At 39.9% G+C, this 23,733-nt stretch overlaps 2 protein-coding genes across 5 annotated transcripts; both read left to right on the top strand.

Moving 5' to 3' along the window:
• The first annotated feature begins 210 nt into the window (after positions 1 to 210).
• On the top strand, positions 211 to 19,915 carry LOC103988908 (uncharacterized). Of its 4 annotated transcripts, XM_018827054.2 has the most exons (12): positions 351 to 494; positions 624 to 637; positions 721 to 830; positions 917 to 991; positions 4,820 to 4,902; positions 5,409 to 5,460; positions 8,581 to 8,673; positions 11,692 to 11,760; positions 11,845 to 11,946; positions 12,079 to 12,147; positions 17,891 to 17,947; positions 19,567 to 19,915. In XM_018827054.2, the coding sequence occupies exons 1-12, from the start codon at positions 454 to 456 to the stop codon at positions 19,651 to 19,653; spliced, it is 852 nt and encodes a 283-aa protein (XP_018682599.2). In that variant the 5' UTR covers positions 351 to 453; the 3' UTR covers positions 19,654 to 19,915. The 4 variants fall into 4 exon arrangements, with proteins under 4 accessions (XP_009405863.2, XP_065010070.1, XP_018682598.2 ...); XM_009407588.3 differs by having other exon boundaries at positions 211 to 637; XM_065153998.1 differs by lacking the exon at positions 19,567 to 19,915 and adding an exon at positions 18,594 to 18,793 and having other exon boundaries at positions 334 to 637.
• A 2,093-nt stretch (positions 19,916 to 22,008) lies between these two features.
• Positions 22,009 to 23,505, top strand: LOC135639961 (probable inactive leucine-rich repeat receptor kinase XIAO). The gene has a single exon (XM_065153997.1). It carries the CDS (start codon positions 22,152 to 22,154, stop codon positions 23,373 to 23,375), a length of 1,224 nt encoding a protein of 407 aa, XP_065010069.1. The 5' UTR covers positions 22,009 to 22,151; the 3' UTR covers positions 23,376 to 23,505.
• The last annotated feature ends 228 nt before the right edge of the window (positions 23,506 to 23,733 follow it).

Here is a 23,733-nt window from a genome sequence, read left to right as displayed (position 1 = left end):
TCGTCTTACCTGGTTGTCTCACACACCTGATGCGCTTGCCCAAGGTGAGCCACATCGGATCGGATGAGACGTGTGGATCCCACGCGATCGGAGATGTGAGTTTCTCGTCTCACACGGGACAGGTGGCCCGGCTCACCAATCTCCTCTGAGCTGCCAAACAGGGAGGAAACCTATTTTGAGCTTGTTGGCTCTTGCGTATCCATGTAGGGCCCTTCGAATGATCTAATGGATAGCCGAGGTTTCCTGCTCGGCGACTCAGAAAAGACACAGGGCGGCCACCAGGACTGGAGCTGTGCGCTTGAACCGGGCTGTGCGATCAAGCCAACCAAACGACGTCGACGGTGAACCGGCTGCGGTTAAACCTCTGCGTCCTTTCTTGGGGTTTCGCAGCCAAAACCCTCGTCAACCTTCGATCTCTCTACAGTTACTTGGAGCTTCCGGCGGCGGGAGAGGATGGCCTTGTCGAGATTCTATGCGATTCGGCGCTTCCAGCGGTCATTTCAAACTCCCCATCTTCCCTCAGAGTATTCGATCTCTTTCGGCTCTTTCCAAAAAACTGATGCGATTTACTCCCACTTCCCTTGTAATCTCTTCACTCCTCGATCCTCTTCACACTTCCTCAGTTCAGGACTCGAAGGTATCGTCCTTATATCTCTATCGTAAGCTTTTAATCTTCTTGTACGCTAGGTTCTGTAAAAATGACGCGCCTCATTTTCACAGGGTTTGTTCTCCGAAGAAGCATCGCGAGTTGTTCTTGCACGATTAGCAGCATCCTTCGTCCGGATGCTGCCAGAGATGGGAGCGGTTTCACGTCACGGTCATCCACGAAGGTGAGGGAGTTCGTGTTGGAGTGTGTTTGTTGTTTTAAGTTGTGTTATATATTTATATCTGTAGTTTCTTTTTTTCTGTTTGACAGGTTGCAGAGTTCACTATCTGCTTCAATGGTTCTAGATCGATGTCCATTGTGAAAGCCCCCGCTGGAGCAAGACAGGTTGTTAAAGGAGTAGCTTTTCTTGATCGTTTTGTTGTTGTTTATTAAAACGTAGTCAGCCATATGGATATTTAGTAGAAAATGAATTTTAACTAAAATCTTTCTTGAATAAGTTTTCATGAAAGGTTGTAGGGGATGACTCTCTATTGAAGTATCATTGAATACCACAATTCTGTGATGTTAATGAGAGAGCAAAAAAGAGTGTGTATCTAATGTTCTTCATTTTCATGATTAGTCTTCATATTCCCATTTAGTTCTTGCTCTTTCGCTTAGGAATATATAATTTTTTCTCTTGTGTTTGCTTAAGATGACTATGCTCTTCACTCCTCGATCCCCTAAGCTCATAGGCTTAGAAATTCGAATAGAAAATTCCTTTAACCATGCGAGGATTAAAATGCTTAGGCAAGAGTTACCAGTAGTCGACCTAATGACCCTTATTTATTATCATAACCCTCTTTCTTACTTTTTGATGCAAGACCAATGATATATCACAATCTCCCTCAATAAATGGCTTGACGTCCTCATCGTAACCTACACATAGCTTGTAACTTAAAAAGTTAAAACCATTATGTAGCAAGGTTTGCGATTTCGAATCGTATTGCTTGTGAACCGGTACGCCGACCGCCCACTACTGGGCGGTCCGCTCGATATAGCGGCCTGGCTACGGCTAGGCTGAGGGAGAAGCGTCGAAGAAGGAAGAAGAAGGAGAGAGTGTTCGAAGAAGAGGGAGAAGAAGAGGAGAATCGGGAGAATCTCGACGCGAACTTGTTTCCACGCCCTCTCTCGATCCCGATCCGATAGCGCCCTCCCTTGACGATATCGATCCAGGAGGTAATGACGAGGAGAGTCGTAAAGAGGAGGATCTGGAGACACGGGGATTAGGGGAGGCAGCGGTCTCCTTCATCGTCTCATCTGTAACTCTGTGGCCTTTTTCTTCGCCACGTTCTTCACCGAAGGCCGGAGACGTCTACGGCCTTCGACGTCTTCACCGCCTTCTTCGTTGAATGCTGTAGATGAGGCAATGAGGAGAAGAGGAGGAGGCGATGTCGTCGAGGCTACGTATGCCTTTTTTTAAAAATATTTTTATATTATATATATATATATATATATATATATATATATATATATATATATATATATATATATATATATAGGCATACCGCTTGGTATGCCCTAGCATACCACTTGGTACAATGTACCGTATCGTACCGAGCAAAGCTCGATACATCAGTATGGTACGAAATTTCAAACCTTGTGTTGTAGCAGGCGACAAGTGAAGTCCATGCCCTAGTGTTGACTCCACGTTTTTATATGACTTTGTACCATCCAAAGCTAGTTCTTTCATCTTGGGGTTAGCTCTTTTCTTCTCTAAGCCTCTCATCCTCACATTTATGATGCTAGGCCTGCTTAATAATGATTTCCATGATCCAGTATGATATGCCCACTATTTGAGAAACCCAAGTAGAACTGGCCTTTAATCAGATAGCCTACAATTCTTAAGCTTTAATTGCTAGTTGTTAGCCCGTTGGCCCTCATGTACTAGTGTAACAGCCTCTTCCTTTCCATGTAAAACTACTTGACATGATTACAGTGGAAGCACATAGTTGGCCCTCATGTACTAGTATAATAGCCTCTTCCTTTCCATGTAAAATTGACATGATTACAGTGGAAGCACATAGTTCCTTAGATATGTGGTCAGAGGATATGGTCAAATTTAATGGCTTTAAACAAATATGATGCCATTAGGTAAAGTTTTGTGAATCCCTTGCTCTTACATGTTTTTTCCCTCTATTTGGGGTGCAAACAGCAACAATGATAAGGATAGTTGTTGTGATGATAACAGTGGTGGAGAGACCTTTGTTCTTGTCATTTGGTGGAGAAGGGCATTGCACTAATATTGATTGGTCAATGAGAAGTAGAAAAGAGAGAGGCAAACTGGTTATGACTACGAAGGGATGAAACACTGATCAATACTATCCTGAAGAGTACAAAGACTGTTCGTACCTTGTGGTCCTAACTCCTAATTATGATCGGACCATCTTTATTTTTGATGCCTCATCATTATGGTTCCCCAATCTTACTCTACATCAACCTTATCATTATGTCATCACTGGTCAGGTGCCAATGGAAGTCAATATCATGATCCTATACATTGTGCCTTTACATGAGGCATTTCTGAGAGCAGTGGTGATACACTTTAGTTGTCATATTGTCAGCATTATCTCATATCGCAACATAAACATATTGCACACTAGTAGGACAAAATGTACACACCCTCCATGGGGAGATGAGAGCATTGTAGTTGCTCTAACAATCATCTAATGTACCCTATTTTCTGTTGGTGTTACATCACACAATGAATGGTGTTTGCAATGTGGACAAGGAAGTCATGTTGTTGATTTGAAAGGTGTTTGCAGTATTCCTTTTCTTTCCACTAGTTGCTTCCTAATAATAACCTAACAGTCAATCAGTAACAATATCCTGGAATAGTGAGCCTATGAGCCTAGTTGATCAAGAAACAGCCTTTCTTGATGAAGATTTTTTTTTTTTTGTTTTTCATGGAGGCCAACATTGGACACACATGGCACATTATTGTGATGACTGATATCACTCACTAATTATGATGGCTCCTGAATAAACAATTGTGATATAAGCTGGAATATATGCATTTTTACAGTATTTATAACAATCTAAACAATTTTGATCAAAGGCACCTGAAATAATTCAGGTGCAACCTGGAATGATGAGAAGAAATAACAAAACCATGTATGTGCTGTTCAAGTTGTTGTTTGGCCATCATGGATAGATGTTCTCACACCTAGCATGGCAATGAATGCGACACATTTTTGGCAGTGGATTACACACACAGTGGCGAACCTCAATCCCATTCATGTCTTTTCACACTTTTACGATTTATTTTAGTACAATCTGCTGCCAATGCTGTATATATTTGCAAGTATGTAATTGATGTCTCAATTGGATAAGTCAAATTTGGACATTACCAACAACTGATGCATTCTTATGTTTATTTAGATTAGATGTGGACACACTAGTTTGGAACATATGTGGATAAAATTAGAGTGTCCACTCTTCATCTGAATGCATGTCTGCATTTCATTGAACAAAGTGGATGTTGATAAGAATATACCAGTGTCGATCTATGTTCAACACAACTGTCAATGATACCACTGTACAGTGTCTTTCACCATACATAGTCAATAGGTATCTTTTTTCCTTACTCAGATAGAGGAACTTATTACTTGCCGTCTTCTTTAAATTGACTAAGGTCCATCTTTTGTGAAATGGTTCTTCATTTTCTTACCCTAGAAAATTTGTACATCCATATTCTCCTCTCGTGCTAGCAAACCTGCATCCCATTCTCTTGTAACTTCTCACATTTGTATTGCTAAAATCCCGTCTACACTTAACAGAGTAGTGTCATAGACTTAAAATATGAGTGTGAAGTGTTTACTGGAATCCAGGGTCAAAATATTAGCTTTCCTAGTGAGTCTTGGTTAAACCAAACTTAGGGAAATTCAGATTGTTAGGAGGTCAATTAATTGAAAAGACCTTCCCAGTGGCTGGAGTTAAATTCCCTCTCGGATAACCTTAGTCTTTGTACACCTACACTCACCATCTCTTTGTTATTGCAATAAAGTTAATTACTATTATAAGGTCCTTATTTTTTAATTCTGGCATCATGGCCTGGCCTATCTTTTATTATGACATTAAACGTTATAAACTTGAAAATGCTAAGACTTCTTTATTCATGAACATGATGCTGTCCATTTAGTAAGTGTACTCCTACTGATGGTATATTATGTGTAGGTGTCTTTGAAGGTGACCATGCTGAGCCCAGGATTTGTCTATGAACCATATACGCCTCGAGAACCTATTTCCTTTTGGAGAAGGTAGATAAACTAACTTTATATTCCTCTCTTTGGTTTAAGCTCTTTGATTTTCTGATTGATGTGGACATTTTGTCATTCATAACCATCATAGGAGAAAGTGTTCTTAATTCTTTAGAAATTGAAGTTTACACGAAAGTTGGAGTTGATGTAAATATTATAATGTAAAACTCACTTTGTGCAACTATTATGATAGCCCAGACAGTTTCTTTTCTATTAAAGATTGCCATTAATCTTTCCATGGTACCACCCAAAGAAGAAACAATAAGTTTATGTTTCTACTTAATAATATATGCACATTTTGAGATTGTGTAGTTTTAGGAAAATGGAATTTTCTTTTAAATATCATGTGGCAATGCTAGCCAATTTGCTTGCATGCCTTTATCATGAGTGCCTTTTTGTGTCGTTATATTCTCTAGGTCGTCTGTTTTCAGCAATTACATTTACAAGCTTGGAATATATACAAATTTGCATATGTGATGATAGAGTTATAATATATTGTAAATCAGATGGTTCACGCGAAGTGGTTGGAGAAGAACTAAAGAGGATTTAATTATGGAGGTACTTATTTGCATGCTGATTTGAGATTACGCCTTCCACAGTGCAGGTTCTTGTATTTGATCTTTCTTAACATAGATTATTTATCATTTATCTTTCCGAGGACATAATATATTTACATTTTTTGTTACAACTGAAGCTTCTCTCTGTTGTGTGATTATTTTACTTGTCTTGTTCACTTATTTTGTTATTATAGTGCCAACCATGTGTTGGATCTAGTCGTTCTTATGGTATTGTATTTTGTTAGTAATTTATATTTTGGAGCAAGGGTCATCTTATCGGTTTGAACCGGTGTATCGGTCGATCAGTGGTACGGTGCATATTAATGTATTGTGTGTCGGTACGATAGGGTCTACCAACGACAAGGAAAAATGGTCAAAAATAGCTCCAAAAATTTTTGAAAAATAGAAAAAAAAATTATATTAGGGTTTTTAAGTTTGAAATAAATATAAATATAGTATAATTTTAGCAAAAATAATCAAAATTAGGGAAGATTAGTGGCACATATCTTTTTTGGACTTTGAGGAGTAGCTTTTATGGTTCGGACCGTCCTTTCGTTTATATTGAGTTATCTACAAAGAAATTATTTGAATTGTTAGATTATTTGTTAAACAACTTAAACACTAATATTTAAATGAATCAAGTAATTGATAGATGGATATACTTGGTTCTACCATCAAAAAGAACGACGGGACTCCACAGGCGGTGGATTGGGATCCTTAATCCTATGTATCTGTATATCAATTTAATATATTTGTCGAACCCATGAAATTGATCTCACGACAGAGTATACTAATACACTGTATGCCATTGGTGCATCAATGTGGTGATGGTCGTAGTCTGATCGTCGTGAACCACAAGTGTCCGAGATGGCTTCTGAAGCAAGTACGATTATGACATGTACTGGTACGAAGCATGTAGAATGTCGGAACTTCTACTTTCGCCACTAATATGTTGCTACGTATTATAAGATCGATCACCGTATTATCACGAACGGTCGTCGCGCACCCGCAACAACTCCGTTCAACGAACCGTTCGTCGCTTTCATCTACATGTACAGCTACTTGGTAGCTTGTTTTGCCTTGGTCTTGAGTCATTTTGCTTGTAAAAATCTAAGTTCGAACAAGCTGCAGCGTTACAAAGCGATCGCTCATCGAACCGAGCAAAACAGCCCAAAACAGCTCCGTTTTCGTGTGCCACGGGTTGATTTCTGGAATCCGCCTCCGCTCACCAAAACGTCAGCCATCTCAGCCTCTTGGAGCCCCCCGGGTGGCACAGGGTTGGATGGGGCTTCGGTATAGTACCGGGCGTTGAACACTCCTTCGCAAGTTCGCACGTTGCCTTGACGGGAACTTGTTGTCGCGCCCGGGACTCGGTGAGCAGCTGTTTGTGGGCTTGCAGCTGTTCGTTCAACCTTCTAAAGCCCTTGTTTTCCCCCTCTCCCTCTTTTCTCTTGTGTACGCAAGGTGCTCGCTGAATTGCTTGTAAAGCTTCCCCTTTTCGCGAGACTTCGGGACTTGTCCGTCACTCGTTCTTTCGAACTAATCAACTTTCTCTTTTACAGGTCCTTCGGGACCTGCGAGAGATTGCAAGTGGGCTGATCTTTGCGGAGCATTATCGCAAGGGCGAAGCGCGACTTAGGCAACGCAAGCTAAGTTCGCGTCTTGGCCGCAAGGGTGCCTCACGCGTTAGGCAATTCCAGCTAAGGCCGTGACAGTATGGTTACTCAGAGAAGAATGACTAACTATTACGTCGAGTTCCATGATCTAAATCTTGGGTGACATGCGTAAAATATTGCTCTACGGTCCATGCACCACCTTCAAACTATGTAAACGGGACCATCAACTCCTTGGCGTTGTTACCATCGTCGGTCGAGACACTGCTATCCACATCATTGCTATCTTCAAACTGAGCGGGTAGCTGAATGCGATTGAGAAGTTGTCTATATACCTTTGATTAAAGAGTTATTTTTCTAACTTAGGTGTTAATCCTTCCTAATTAGCCTCCCAAGCTTGATCCAATCTACAAATCGTAGCTTTGTAAAGCCTTAAGAGAGTGCAAATGTGAGAATGAGAGAAAAAAGTTTATGAGAAAGAGATTGAGAGGGTGAAAGGGGGTGAAAGAGGGGGAGAAAAGGGTTTGAAAACCCTTTCAAATGGATCTGACCGTTTGAAAGGGGCAGATCTGAGTTGTTTGTCGGTAATGGTTAAAATTCATTTGTTATCGACCGGTACAGGTCAGTAACAATTGGATTTCGACTGTTATCGAACAGTATATGCATTGTTTTAGCAATTTAAGTAAAGCAATTTAAGTTTTTCAGCTCGCAAGTTGTACTCACTATTCAGAGCTTGTGTAATTCTGTATTTAAGAATGGTGAATATATTCATTGTTTTAGCAACAAGAAGGATAGTAATCGTACCACTAAGGAAAGGGGGATTTTTTTTTTTCTTATCAGATGACATTGGTAATTATAATAATATTATTCATTGTTCATTTTTCTGCTAGGAACATCCTTGCAGAGCAAGCAATTTTTAGTCGTGTAGTAACACTAAACAGGTATACTAAAAGCTAACGTAGCAACAGCTAGCTGCCACTTTTCGATGCATGGTGAAAACTAGTTGGCATTTTCTTGGTGTAGAATTCCTCAGGGTGTCTTTGGTGTAACAGAGTATCAGAAAATCTTTTACTTAAATTTTGTTCTTATGGTAACCATACTTAATAGTTACTAGGAATATTGAAGAATAAATTACAATTTAGTGCATCTATCTTGGGACACACACATCAGGGTCCAACTGATTTTGATCACACCCAATGGTTGATGTGATATGAAATATTATCCTATTGCTGAGCCACCATGACTATATTTCATCTTAAAAGATCCATCCCCCTAGCATTTTTTGTTGTTCTACATCTGATACAAAATTCTATCAGGACTGGGCGTTCCAGGTTTAGATTTAATATATTCTTTATAATTAATTCAAAATTGTTCAAAATTTACCTTGATGTTCTTTCATAACCATTTTATGGACTTGATTCTTTTATATTCTCACATATCCAGAAAAAAATATTTACTCTCCACTGCTGATACATGATTCAAATGGTTAAGTTATGCCTGATTTGCAGATGAAGAGTGCTTATGCCATCAACAGGTTGAGAAAAGTAGCTGGATATTCGAAGAAGCTTTTTTATCAACACACCTTAAGATTGTACAAAGAGGTATGTTGTGATTTCATCTGATTGATTTGTATCATATTGTGGACCTACATTCTCTCAGTAATCTGCAAGATATCTTTATGAGTACTATTCAATGTGACATGATTATGAATTTGCATTTGACTATGTACTTACTGATTACAGGGTTAGTTATCATATGCAAACTGATCCATGAAAATGTTAATATTGCTTGAGAAGATAATTATCCAATTGAACATGAAAAGAATAAATTTATGAACAAAGTTAGAAAACAATAACAAATATCATATATTACTTGCTGCCATAGATGGTGGAAAAGTATTAATCACTGCTGGTATTGCCTCAAATGGCAAGAATACTAAGTGGCAAATTTTGTTGCTTCTGATTGCAATGGCTACTAGTGTATATTGTAGAGGGTAACTAGTATCTTTTTGCTGCTGATGTAGCTTTTTCGATGCACTAGTGTGGCAACTAATTTTGTTGCTTCCATATGCTAGTATTGGAATGATGGGTTGCCATCAAGATGCTCTGATATCATTCTTTCAGCAAAAGGTTTTTTGCTTATGACAGTTTAAGATCAATTTCATGCACTTTTGAGAATTTAGAAGGTTGCTCCGTATTGTCACGGACTTAGCTAGAATTGTCTAAGTTGTGAGGCATCCTCGTGGTAAAGTCACGAACTTAGCTGGAGTTGCCTAAGTCGTGAAGCACCCTTATGCCAACTCCTCGTACTTAGCTGGGATTGCCTAAGTCATGAGGTGCCCTTGCGATATACGCGTCCGCAAAGGGTCAGCCTAGTTGCAACCTCATACAGGTCCTGAAAGATCTACGAAACAAAAAATTGATTAGTTTGAAAATGAGCGACGGACAAGTCCCGACGTCTTGCGAAGAGGGAAGCTTTACAAGCAATTCAGTGAGCACCTTGAGTGTAAGAGAGAAAAGAGAGGAAGGAGAAAACGAGGACTTTATAAGGTACAACGAACAGTTGCAAGTCCACAAACAACTGCTCACTGGGTGCCGGGCGCGAAGGTAAGTTCCCGTCAAGGTAACGTGCGAACTTGTGTAGATTGTTCAATGTCCGACACTACCCCGAAGCCCCATCCCCCCTGGTGCCACTCGAGGGGTTCCAGGGTGCTGAGATGGCTGACGTTTTGCGTGAGCCTACGATATGCAGAAAACAGGCCGTGACATACGAAAACGGAGCCATTTTGGGGCAGTTTGGCCCAGCACGACGAGCAGTTGCACTGCAGCGCTGCAAACTGTCGTTGCTTACATTTTTCAAGCAAAAACATATAAAATCAAGGTAAAACATGTTGCCATGTATCTGTACAAGTAGGAAAAGTGACGAACGGTTCGTTGAACGAAGTTGTTGTGGGTCCGCGACGACCGTTCGTGACAGTGTGTTCTTATAATTTTTGTTGATCTTTGTTACCATAAGCTTCATGCATAGATTTGTGGTGAGTCTTTTGGTGTTTGGATTTATGTTACTGTGTTTCATCGATTTATGTCTTGGGAAGTTTAAGATCTGGTGCTGTCAGGACAGACCCTGTGGATATTGTATTTTACTATGACAATTGTGGATGCATGTCTAGTATCTCTTCATTTATGCTTAGATCAATTTAAGTTTAGTCAAGGTGCAGCTATCATAGTGAAGTGCTTGCTGAGTCTTAAACAGGTGGAGGGGAAACTGGAGAGAGGGAGAGGGAGGAGGAACAGTCATTATGAAGAGCTTCAGATTGATGCTTAATGTACTAATGTGGTTTATCAGATCTCATAGGGCCTGCAGTTGGAGGACTTTCGTGATTTTCTTGTCTAGAATCTCTGTATGACTTTTAGACAGTTGGCAATTTAACACTACATAGATGGTTGTAACACTTAAGCAAATCTTAGCCTTCTCTCAACTTTGAGTCGTGCTCTCTAAACAACTTTTTGATGAGAACGGCTAAGATGATGTAATTTCTCTTCGCATGAAAGCTCGTGAAGCACCATTTAGTTTCTTCTAGACTTGCAATGATTATCATTGAGGGCTTGAAAGATTCTTTGTAAGTTTTAGTTAAGCACCAATTCCCTTCCTTTATACAGCTAGCTTTTATTTGGTACTTTTTCTCCATTGGTTGCAATCTCTTCTTGCTTATTCAATTTGACGACTAATATGTTGCTCATTGGAAACGTTATAAGCCTAGTCAAACCACATCCAAGCAAGCTGGCAACGGGCCAGGTTGTGAAGGGTTGAGGTTCGCTAGTAAGGACCTGAACTCAACCTGAACTATGAACCCAAATCCTAGCATTTCAGGATTCCTGGACTCAAACAATAAACAGAGTGAAATTAGGATGGTTAGTATGGTTTAGTTGGGATTTATGATGCTTTCTATTAGAGTTCAGATCCAGTTAGTTAGGTCAAGCCCTGAAATTGAGGGACACTATGCTTGAAGCTGACATGACTTGCTACCAGCATGTCAAGATTGTCTCATCTAGACCTAAGCGTTGGACTTCTTGGATCTGCCAATTCCTATTTATAAGATGGTGACTTGCATCATGACCAATCTAATTGTTTCTGAGTTTGTGAAAGTGAAACAACCAATTTAATATGTGATATTTCAAATTTGTTCACAAGAGTCACTATTGCATTAAGGAACCTAGGTTTTAGTATACTTTTAGTTCCTTGTAAAAATTTGATCTGTACAGCAACAATCTCATCAATTTCATTGTAACTTTTTTTATGTTGTTTGCTGGTATGTAAGGTTGTTTATTTTTAGCAAATTTCTTTCAAGTGTCACTGTGCAATGTCAGGTTTTTTTTTCCCATAATGACTGGCAACAATGTAGCAGTATCTTCCAATAATTTGTGGCTGACCATGCAGTTCTTCTACTAAATGGAACTGATAAGTTATGGCTTCAGATATATAATGTCTTGCTGTGTTTGTTTTTTGAAACTTCTTTTTTGTTTTCATTTAAAAAGGAACTGTATTATGGGTGAGTTGAAGATGCATGCCCAAGGACATTTTCGCTTCATAATTGGGTTGACTTTGAATCAACTTTTCAGATTAATACTTTGTTGGCAAAAGGAGACACTTCATCTCTAAGGAAAGTTGTCACCGAAAAAATGTATTCGGTAAGTTTCCCTTTTTCTCCTTCAGATCCTTAAGTAGTTTTGAGTTACAAATTCTCTTGGTTAATTGTGTTTCTACCATTGAAGACCTTGAAGAATGAGCTAAAACGAAGAGAATCAATGTGGAGTTCCGTTCACTGGGAATTGGTTGAACCTGTGGTTAGTGTCCGAACATTGCGGGCTCGAATGGTGAGATTTTGTTTGCTTCGTTGGTTTATCTAACAGTTGGTTTTCATTTGTAATTTATATGATGTTTTTAGAAATATTCAGATTTGTTTCTTTAGTTATCCTTTCTCTCTGTTTTGTTTGACTTCCAAGCAGATTGCTTTGGACAAAAATGATCTTGATAAGGCTTTTATACAGATGACACTTGAAATAACTGCAAAGCAGGTATATTCTGAAAACTATATTAATTTAATTATATTTTGCTTTTGATGTTTTTTCTTGAAAAATAAAATCATCCTAAACCTTTCTTTAGCATAACACATTTCTCCTGTTTTTCTTCATTTTCTATTATGCATAAGGTTAGTTATTCATGGTATGTTCCTAAAATGCTCATAAATTTATTTATTCTGAATAAATTTTATGCACAGCTAGTCTTCATTCCATTGAAATGGCTCTTATGTTAATGTACACAATGTATAAACTTTCTGTTGATCTAAGTTTTTTGGTGGCTTGATCATAAAAATTAACCTTCAAAAACCGTTGTTGTGAACTGTATTATCCATTAAATATGATAGTGTTTTATGTTATTCGGCAAATGGTGACAAACTATGCTGTGTGGTGGTCCTATGCATTCAAACCTTGACTCCTTTCATGGTTGACTCTTATTGCAAACATTACTTCTGATCACAAGCATACCTATGTAGCTTTTTTGCTCAGTATTTGTGCCATTTTATAGCAGTAAAATAATTAGCTAAACTAGGCCTCTGAAGATTACTATTATTTTCTATATCTGATTGTTAGAAAGACCAAGTGTTTTGTCATATTTCTTGCCTTCAAGATTTTTCTGTTTACTAATATTACATAAAGTATCAATCTTGCACTCTTTGGTGCACATATCACAAATGAAAGTTGTAAGACAGCACTCTATGCTATCTAGTTTTTTGAAAGGTTAAACAGACCCTGTAACAGTTTGGGTTGAGTTAAGATGGAGTGGATGGAGTGGTAAGGGCATATAAGGGTGACAGTAATCCAACTTGATTTACAAGAGGACCAAGATTTCTTGCTCTGGATCCAACTCAATAACTATTGATTTGGTCGGGTTGGCATAGGTTAGCAGGTCAAGTCAGGATTTACAGGATAAAATTTGGGTTGATAAGAGTTGAATCCAGTGTCATAAAAAGCTGCACCTAGAACAGCAGATAGGTCTGTAGACCCGCATGCTAGTTTAAGATACCTACCATAGTGATCTTGGTTGCTACAGTGACTGTCACACTACAGGCACGTGGCAGTTGATTCAACTGATTTCACCTTTCACTAACTCAGACCTTTTCCTTATTAGATTTCCCTCCAACGAAAAGTTCCTAGTGTGGTTTATATTTTTAACTCTAATATAAATGCAAAATGAAGATAAAATAAAAAAATAGCCCCAACACTCAATATTTGCTTCCCCATCCCACCAGTCTCTATCTGAACAAGACCATCATCATTTAAATCCTATTAATAACCTTTTACCTTTTGTCTGTGTGATCAGTTTTCTGCCTCATTGTTTTGACTATGATGTAGTATATTGATTATTTTGATATAGTATATATATTGTAGACAATCATGTTGCATTTTATTTTGAAATTTGTGACATCCACTTATGAAGTATGAATATTTGGTGTTCGGATCAAGGTTTGAAACTGATATCACTACCTTTGTTGGATTTTAGTTGGACTAATATGGTACTAATATATGTTAGGATTGATCCTCCTAACTAGGATCTTTTTTTTTTTAATTTGAGGAGAAAATGCCTCCAAAGCTATCAACTGGGAGCTAAACTACTAAGATAATTTGATCTTGTAGAGAAAAGAAAATAACATCCATGAATCTTTCAGGCTCAAAGTTTTTACATGTACAAGTTTGTAAGTAAAAAAGCTAATGTTATCAATTTGCCCGAACATGTGTCTAGAACTCTCAAAGTATGATAACTAGTAGCAAAGTAATTTGCCATATCTAAACTAGACATATATTGGGACTCTTATACACCAGCAACTTAAAAGTCTAAAATCTTTCTAATAGATATTAATATTGTTGATGAATATCAGTCCAACAATAATAGAAAAATAGAAACCAATCCTGTTACTAATAGGAGTTGGTGAGAAAACTTGGTCAAGCCTTTCCTTTCCTTTCCTTTTGTTTCATTTCCTAATTTGACTATGAGTTGCATGGGAATATCATTTCCATGCCCATTCCTTTGTAAAGTTGGATAGGCCCCTTGTCCTTCCCGAAATGATAGTGGTTAGTACTCTTTTGTCTGAGAAAATGTTGTACCGAGCTGGACAAGGCTTATACTATGTTTGACAGGCTCTTTCATGGATTTAAATGCCTGTCCAATACTGGTTTTGGTAACTTACCAGACCAGTATGAACCGGTATTTAAACCTTGTTCAGAGCCTACTGAATTTTGCTGCATTGATGGATTGAACCAATCTGTCCTTGAATCATGCTGATTGCCTATATTCATCTCTTATAGTGATCCAAATGCTACACTAGGTCTGAAAACACCTTTGCTAATCCAGGGCCAAATAACCTTTTGCTATGTTTCAGGCTCATAGGAGAGGGTTTGGGTTGGACCACATTATAACAGTCTACAAGCTATTAAAGAGAGAAAGAGGGACATACTTGAATGGGGACTCTGCCCTTTCAGTAACATTCATCTCCTTTTATTCCTCCTCTTTTTTTCTTCTCTAATCGCCTCCTTTCTTCTAGATTGTGACATTGCTTGAGGAGCAGAAGAAAAATTAAATGATTCTTGACCCGTAAACCCTAACTTAAATATAGACCACAGTCTGGTTTAAAGGTTGAATGGACATCTCTCAAACTTTGAACTTGGTTCTGACCCTTGACAGCTTGAGAAAAGGTTACTTGTTTGTGCTGGTTTGATGTCTGCTGCCTGCTTAAACTGTAATACACCACTTGCACTAATCCATGCCCAGACTGTTATACACCTTCCACATAAGATTATTACAAGTTTTAAAAATACGGTCTGGATATTTCTTATACTAGATAATTAAATTTGTTTTGATAGTACAAAATCATGATTTTGTATTTTGGACTTATAACCATTTTAGCACTATTCACCAGAGAAATGCTGCTTCTGCTTTCTACCGGCAAAATTTATAACTTTGGTTGAGCTAGGCAAAACAATAACAAGCCATAGTGGGTGAACTATTTGTGTTGGCTACATGGGTACAAAGTCCAAACCATACTATTGGTTGAGATTTACCATAAAGAAATTATATGCTTGACCTGAACCCAACCCAACCTTTAAATGAGTTAAAATTTCTTGACTTGGAACTGACTTGTGAGCCCATTAGGTAAACAGGTCCAGTTCAAGTCAGGCCGATTGACTCAATGGGTTCTAGACTGGCTAAGTTGACAAACCACTTTTTGGGATAACACGATACTTGGAACAGGAATATCAGGCCTTGTTGACCAAATATAAAATACTTTGTCTTGATTGTTCTCCCATATGCTTGATTTCTAAATTTATCTGCATCCATCTGTGAGGAGCTAAGCACTCATAATACTGAATGGAACCTAATTATCAAAGTTAAAGATCAAAGCTAAGGCCTTGTTGGCCAACAAAACTTGATTTTTATCCCATATAATTTTAAGTTGTCTGCATTGATTCCTAAGGACCTAAACACTTATAATACCAAATGGAATTTTATTGTCTAAGGTAAAGTTCAAACTCTTATTTTTAAATCTTTTACTATTGCTTTGTTAAAATTCAAGCCTGAGCATGTTTAAGAAAATATAACTAATATGTATGATGATAATCATCCTAGTTTGATCTTGACAAGACGATTTCTTATACTAGATAATTAAATTTCTTATAACTAATATGTATGATGATAAAATATAACTTTTATTTCTTATACTAGATAATTAAATTTGTTTTGATAGTACAAAATCATGATTTTGTATTTTGGACTTATACCCATTTTAGCACTATTCATCAGAGAATTGCTGCTTCTGCTTGCTACCTACAAAATTTACAACTTTGGTTGAGCTAGGCAAAACAATAACAAGCCATAGTGAGCCAACTATTTGTGTTGGTTACATGGGTGCAAAGTCCAAACCATACTATTGGTTGAGATTTACCATAAAGAAATTATATGCTTGACCTGAACCCAACCCAACCTTTAAATGAGTTAAAATTTCTTGACTTGGATCTGACTTGTGAACCCATTAGGTAAACAGGTCCAGTTCAAGTCAAGCCAATTGACTCAATGGCTAAGTCGACAAACCACTTTTTGGGTAACACAATACTTGGAACAGGAATATCAGGCCTTGTTGACCAAATATAAAATACTTTGTCTTGATTGTTCTCCCATATGCTTGATTTCTAAATTTATCTGCATCCATCTGTGAGGAGCTAAGCACTCATAATACTGAACGGAACCTAATTATCAAAGTTAAATATCAAAGCTAAGGCCTTGTTGGCCAACAAAACTTGATTTTTATCCCATATAATTTTAAGTTGTCTACATTGATTCCTAAGGACCTAAACACTTATAATACCGAATGGAATTTTATTATCAAAGGTAAAGATCAAACTCTTATTTTTAAATCTTCTACTATTGCTTTGTTAAAATTCAAGCCTGAACATGTTTAAGAAAATATAACTAGTGTGTATGATGATAATCATCCTAGTTTGATCTTGACAAGACAATTTTCCCTTTTTTTTTCTTGATGAACTATTATGTTGTGGCATGGGCCACTATTGAGATAATTTTCCGCTGGTGTCATATTATAATTGAATGAGAAACTATGAACTATATTGTTTCTCTTGTGACGTTCTAACTATGTGTATTAAGCCATCTATCAAATGCCTATTTTTGATGTTTGAATATTTGCATATAGATATTTGTAACAGTGATTAAAAAGCGCTAGGCGCCAAGGTCCCAAAATTCCTACGGCACTAGGTGCTCGCTCGAGCAAAGTGAGACACTCTGAAATATTAAAATATTAAAATATATAATATAATTAATAAATATATTATATAAATAAAAATACAACATTAAACTATTGTTAACTGTAGCTAGAGGGGGAGAAAAGAACTATTAAGTGGGGGAGAAAAAGTCATCGACAATGGAACTTTCGGACGATAGCGACGATGGTGGAGGAAGTTGCAGACGACAACAGCGACAACGATAGAGGTTGCGAATGGTGACATCGTGAAGAGGAAGCTGTAGTCCTCTCCCTCGACGGTGGAAGGAACTACATGGAAGCAACGGTGATGGAAGGAAGCTGCGGACAAAGGCTAGGCCGTCGGACCTATCAGTTGGCGATAGAGGAAGCCTCAGTCCGCTGTGTCTGCGGCGGAGGTAGCGGTAGAAAGCATCAGCGACGGAGGAAGAAGCTGCACTAGGGTTGATGGCTCGGGGTCATGCGGGGGTGCGGGGAGTGGCTTTTGCAGGTAAGAAAGTGGCTAGTTGGTTCAATCGAACCAACTAGCCACAATTGAATTGAACCAGACTTAAAAGCCTGGTTCAGTTGCTTCGTTTGAACTGGACGCTCGCCCGAGGCACTTAGCGCTTGGGTTCAGGCGACGCCTCACCGAAGCATGCTACCTGGTCCACCCTTGAGGTGTTCATGCCTCGCCTCGCCTCGCCTTGCTCGAGCGCCTAGGCGAGCGTTCGGGCACCTATTTAAACCACTGATTTATAATTTCTACATTTGATACAAACTGACAATGGGGATACTTGGTGATGAATTGTGTATGTTGGGTTCCCTTTTAATATCCTTTATTTCCACTTTTGGTTTTGCATGTAATTGTGGATCTTCTTTTTAAACATAAGGAATAGGTTGGTCAGCTTTGTAATCTCTCTAATATATTGAGGTCATTGATGTTACTCCAGATGATGCTCAATATGTTTTCCTGAGTTCTCTTGATCTGGTTGATTCTGTTTTCCTTGTAGAGGTTTGAAGCATATAATGCAAAAGGTGCTGTTGTTTCTGGAGACAAAACAAAAGAGGTAAGTGATCTCATCCTACTTTGTAGTGCTATGTCTATAAGTAGTCTATAAGAGTTGCTGAAGATTAAAAACTCTGCAATCGTGGTTGATTGGTTTTAAAATAAATGATATTGTCCACTTATCTATCAGAAAAATAGCCTTACTGTATCAACAAGATATTTAGCACATAAAAAGATTATTTATAGCTGCCAATCAGCATTCACAAAAATAATAATATCATGTTCAGGTTGTATGGAGAATTTTCTAGTGTGTTGGACCTTTTTTTTATCACTTAACTCTGCTTTGTGGTAAGTGCTATATTTTATCCAATACCCTTCATTGGCCCTAATTTACAAGCATTTTATTCCAAACTGTACTTAATTATATTAAGAATTCTAGATTTTGAATTCTTTGGTCATGAATTCTCCTTATATGTGTTGAGCATGTGACCATCCATCAAAACAATGAGGCATGGCTTGATGTAGACCCATTTGCCAATAGTTTAAGGCACAAAAATTGTAGCTGTACAATATTATGTTCATTTGTTTTTGAATGGTTCAATGCTGCTTTGAACATGTGTACATAAATTCTAGTATTCATCTTGCTGGCCTATACATGACAGCTGGTTCAGACAACACAATTGTGCTTGCTTTGCATGATGAACCAGGACAAGATGTGTTCCATCTCCAATTTACATGGTCACTGGTCAGCTAGATGCCTGACTAATAAATCTTACTAGGATGAAGATGTAAGTATGCACAATCCAGCATGCTAATCTATGTTATAGATGAAAGAAGAAAGGTACCATCATATGTAAGTATCATCATACTACTCTATCGATCATTCATCTTGTTCATCATTTATAGGTCAGCATTCACAAGCTAAAGCCCCACCCTTGAGTATTCATGAAGCATCTCTAGATGTTTTTAAAATATCTTATCATTATTATTGCTTGATGATTACATGTCCTTAAATCATCCGACAAGTTTTTAATTTTATAGGAATAAACCATACTTTTACACTATCAATGTTGTGGATGTTTCAAGATTCTTTGGAACGATCCACTCGAGCCTTTTCTACAAGAAGTGTAGTTTGGTAGATGCTGCTTAAGTCAGCATTGGACAAGTCCATGCTCCAAGCATGAAAGATGGCAGCTCAGTCCTCTTCCCCCATGGAATTGCTGGTAGCCTCACAAAAAATAGCACGAACAACCTCAACTCAGTAACATTAATAGAATTTTCTTTTAGCAACACCCGAAGGGAAAAAAAAGCTCATGCACTGGTTATTTTGATTTATTGTCTAGGTAATCTTCTATATCATTTTAAGCTAGCTCTAGAATCTCAGTCCATACTGGGTTTTGATACCTTGTTGGACCGGTATGGTACTAGTTTTCTGGGTGGTATGTCAACCGATGCTGCATGGTATGGCTGAAAAATGTAGAAGGATGAAAACAGACTCTTCATTGGAACCTTCATTTCAGGCATGTTATGTACCAGAAGCATCAATATCCTTTGCTGTTAATTCAGATGCTCTCTTCTGAAATGCCAGTTGTAATGATTTTTGATGTTTAGGAGAAGACTAGCTTAGTGGTTCTTGATGTATGATAATCATGTAAACATTATCATTTTTCCTTGTTATAGGTACTTGTACGAGACATATGGGTGTTTGAAAGATCCTTATTCCATCCTGGGGCAGACTGGCGTCTTTGCGCACGGTTATCAGTATAAGATCTCTGGAGGCATATTCAGTTATATGAAATGGCAAATCGGCCTCACTGTCCAAGTGCCAGTTTCAATTGGCCTGTAAAATCCGTATGAAGATATGAGGATTTGTCTTGTCTAATTTCTCTGGCAGCATGCATTTTCATAATCAGTTAACAGGATAAAGTTGGTCTGGTCTTGTCATTCGAGCATCATACATATCAACAGAGCTTTAGACCTTGTGATTAGAACTATTTTTCAGAATTGGATTTCTTTCTGATCTTACTAATTTTCTACTGAGTCAGCACTATCCTTTTGCTTGTCATTATTCTATTTGTATTAGAGACTGCTCCAAATAATACATTTCGAAATAAAGATGTGTGAATGGAAGCATGCGACATCCTTGCTGAGATCTTGAAGTTTCAGAACCATGATGGAACCTGAAATTTGTATAAATGTGGCTCAATTTCTGATATTAAGGTACACACATATCTTGCTTCATATTAGTCTTTGGTCAATGTATTTTAGTTTATCTAGCAATGTTACTTTCAGCTGGTTTTTCCTAATTGTTGTCATATGAGTAGTTGCCTAAATTTCATCCAATTTGAGTTTTAGTTCTAATTGGATGCATATCTGGGATTCAATAATGAAATGTGATGTGTTAATTATTTATTTTTTCATACTTTCATCAGTAATTAGTATATCATATAGCACTAGGGTTATGCATGTCAATGAATTCGGGCTGGATTTGACTGACTGTACGCCCAACCCAAGGTCATAACCAGATGAAATCAATATTTATGATCTGTTTCTAATAATTCGTATAAGATGAGCTTACGATTCGCAGTCAACATTTTGACCTCTGCCTACTAGGTGTTATTGCAATGAAACATTGATATAATTGTTTGGAGTTGATTATATATATATTCTGTCATCGTTAGTTCATCATATTTTTTTTCAAATTTTAAAATTTTATTTTCAATAATTCTATATATGATTATAAAAAATAAAACTATCACTATATTTGTTTTCTTTTTCTATTTCTTCCAAGTAACGTAGAAAGGATTATGTTTTTTTTTTTTCTACAAATTTGGACTTTTCTCTTTATCACACTCACGAGGATGACTTATAGGGTTCATATGAGGATCATATCTTATATGCATGATTAAAGTAGGATATTTATTAGCTAGCTTGTACTTTGATTCTCATGATATTTTCTTGATTAATCCCAAGTGAGTCATACTCTATTTGTTAAGTATAAGAACATCAAATAATAATAAGAACATTAATACAATTCAATTCAATTATTAAAGCTGAGTAGTGCATCATATTATGACCTGAGCTCTGATACCGACTGTTACTAGGCAGGATACCAAACGGATCTCCCCATATGGGAATCTTTAATATGATTGATTCATCCTTCCTTATTGTAATTAATTTCACTATATCGCCTGCTGCTGATTAACTATAAACGGACCCTTTGTCCATCACAAGGATTCGGAGGTCGTCCTTGCCTTGAGATGGGCACACGATCACGATGATGCCATTAAGATCTGTGCAGGTCCCCCGTGATGGCGGGACTGTTGGCCCGCCCACTTCTGTGGCATTACCCGCCGCCACCTATTTTAATGCCACGGCTTTCACGGCATGTCTTCGCCTCCACCTCCCCATCTTAACTCTTTTTCTTATTAATAGTACCAATAAAAATCATTATTTCTTAATTTAATAACATCGTCACATACTCAAACAATGGAGAAGGATAACAAAAGGTCACCCTGACATCGCATTTCCACACACTAACCCACCCACCCTTCTACCCGCTATCACGTTAGAGCTTGATGGAAAGAGGGAGAAACGTCGAAGAGCGATACCTCTCGTCCTACCCGTTCATCCGGAACACCCGCAGGCGTACCTGCCTTGTGAAGTAAAGACATAGGGGGCCCAATCCATGGCTCCCACCTGGACCTGGCAGGCCAACGCCACCACCCCCGCCGACGTGTCGGTGTGGGCCGAGGCTCACGTGACCCTCGCCGGTTCGTCTGTCAACGGCCTCCCTCGCCGAACCACCTGGCTCGGACAGCCGTTTATGACCCCGGACCACACCACGGTAGGTAATATAATAAAAGAAAGAAGAAGACAAGTGAAATAATCATTAAAAGAAAGAACGCGATCCTTCACGTCTAATACTGCACAAACGAGGCGAGAGGGTCCATTGCCTCCATCATCTCACACGATCGCTCATCAGACAACAAAGAAAAGGAAGAAGACGAAGAAGAAGAAGAAGAGCTAAAGAAGCCATTCACGCCCCCCCCCCCTCTCTCTCTCTCTCTGCAGTTCCGCCATTAAAGCGCTCACGCCCTCCCACAAGAGAAAGCAATCACCCAACCAAGAAAAGCTGTAGCTCCCCTCCCCCCACCTTTCACGCACACCCACATCCCATCACCCCCCCCACTCTTTATTAGGCCGCCCTTCTTCCCCGCTCTTCTTCTCTGCTTCAGGAACTCAAACAAGGAAAGCAGAGGGCGATGACGACGACGATGGAGTGCCGCTGCTTACTGAGACCTCGCCGCCTCTTGTTGGTCTCATTGTGGTCGATGGTGTTGGCGTCGGCGGGCGTGGTGGGGATTCTTGACCCGGTGGATTTCCTGGCGATGCAGGCGATCCGGAAGGGCCTCGAGGACATGCCCGGGTCGAGCTTCTTCGCGGCGTGGGACTTCACCGCCGACCCCTGCACCTTTTCCGGGGTCTTATGCGACGGGGACCGCGTGGTGGCGCTAGCTCTGGGCGACCCCCGCGCGGGTTCCCCGGGTCTCCAGGGCCGCCTCGATCCCGCCCTCGGCCGCCTCTCCGCCCTCGCCGAGCTCTCCCTCGTCCCCGGCCGCGTCACGGGCCCCGTTCCCGACGCCCTCGCCCGCTGCTCCGATCTCCGCTTCCTCGCCCTCAGCAAGAACCTCCTCTCCGGCCCCATTCCTCCCACCCTCGGCGCCCTCACCCACCTCCGCACCCTCGACCTTAGCTACAACCAGCTCACCGGCCCCGTCCCCACGGCCTTCGCCGCCGCTCCCGCCCTCTCCAACCTCATCCTCTGCCACAACCAGCTCTCCGGGCCCCTCCCGCCCTTCCCGGACTCCTCCAGCGCCCTCCTCCGCCTCGACCTTAAGCACAACCAGCTCTCGGGCCCCGTGCCGCCTCTGCCGCCGTCCCTACAGTACCTCGCCCTCGGCTCCAACGTGCTCACCGGCGCCGTGGACGCCGTCCTCCCCTGCCTCACCCGCCTCAACTTCCTCGACCTCAGCTCCAACCAGCTCCAGGGCCCCATCCCCGGGAGCGTGTTCGCGCTCCCGCTCGCGAAGCTCCAGCTGCAGCGGAACGCCTTCTCCGGGCCGGTGGCGCCCGATGGGGACGTGATCATCCCGGTGGTGGACCTGAGCTACAACCGGCTGTGGGGGCGCCTGCCGCCGCAGCTGGCCGCAGTGGGGCGGCTCTACCTTAACAACAACCGGTTCACCGGTGAGGTGCCCAGCCGACTGGTGCAGGGGCTCACCAACGGGATGCAGCTGCTCTACCTCCAGCACAACTTCCTCACCGGGCTCGAGATCGGCCCTGCGGCGGCGGCCACCATCCCGGTGGGGGCGTCGCTGTGCCTGCAGTACAACTGCATGGCACCGCCCTTCGACGCGCCTTGTCCGCTCAAGGCCGGCAATCAGAGAATGCGCCCCGCCGACCAGTGTCCCGACTGGAGAGGCTAATCGCTATCGCAGCCGCCGCCGCCGCCGCCGCCCGAGAAGGAGACGAAGTAGAAAAGAAGTCCTTTTTGTGTAAACGTTGACAACATTCTTTGATTAGTTTTGTGAGTTAAGGTTTAGGTTGAAGAACTAATGATGCAATGTAGACTGTCAGTTGAGCTCAATTCTTTGGATTGAAACCTCAATCACCAACTTATGTTGAGGCTCCAAATCACAAATCAACTCTTGGTAAGTAGGAAATGCATCAAGCGAAGAATATATATATATATATATATATATATATATATATATATATATATATATATATATATATATATATATCAATAAAATGAATTGACTTTGATATGACCAATTGAATTTT

The sequence above is a fragment of the Musa acuminata genome, chromosome BXJ3-6 (genome assembly GCF_036884655.1).
Source record: "Musa acuminata AAA Group cultivar baxijiao chromosome BXJ3-6, Cavendish_Baxijiao_AAA, whole genome shotgun sequence".
Taxonomy (NCBI): Eukaryota; Viridiplantae; Streptophyta; class Magnoliopsida; order Zingiberales; family Musaceae; genus Musa; species Musa acuminata.
This window is presented reverse-complemented; position numbering and strand designations above follow the sequence as displayed.

Bases quoted from the DNA above. Each gene is read 5' to 3' on its own strand.
- LOC135639961 (XM_065153997.1), top strand. From the start codon at position 22,152: ATGACGACGACGATGGAGTGCCGCTGCTTACTGAGACCTCGCCGCCTC.
- LOC103988908 (XM_009407588.3), top strand. From the start codon at position 454: ATGGCCTTGTCGAGATTCTATGCGATTCGGCGCTTCCAGCGGTCATTT. The intron at 638-720 runs GTATCGTCCTTA...TCATTTTCACAG, and splicing joins CCTCAGTTCAGGACTCGAAG to GGTTTGTTCTCCGAAGAAGC. The intron at 5,461-8,580 runs GTACTTATTTGC...CCTGATTTGCAG, and splicing joins AAGAGGATTTAATTATGGAG to ATGAAGAGTGCTTATGCCAT.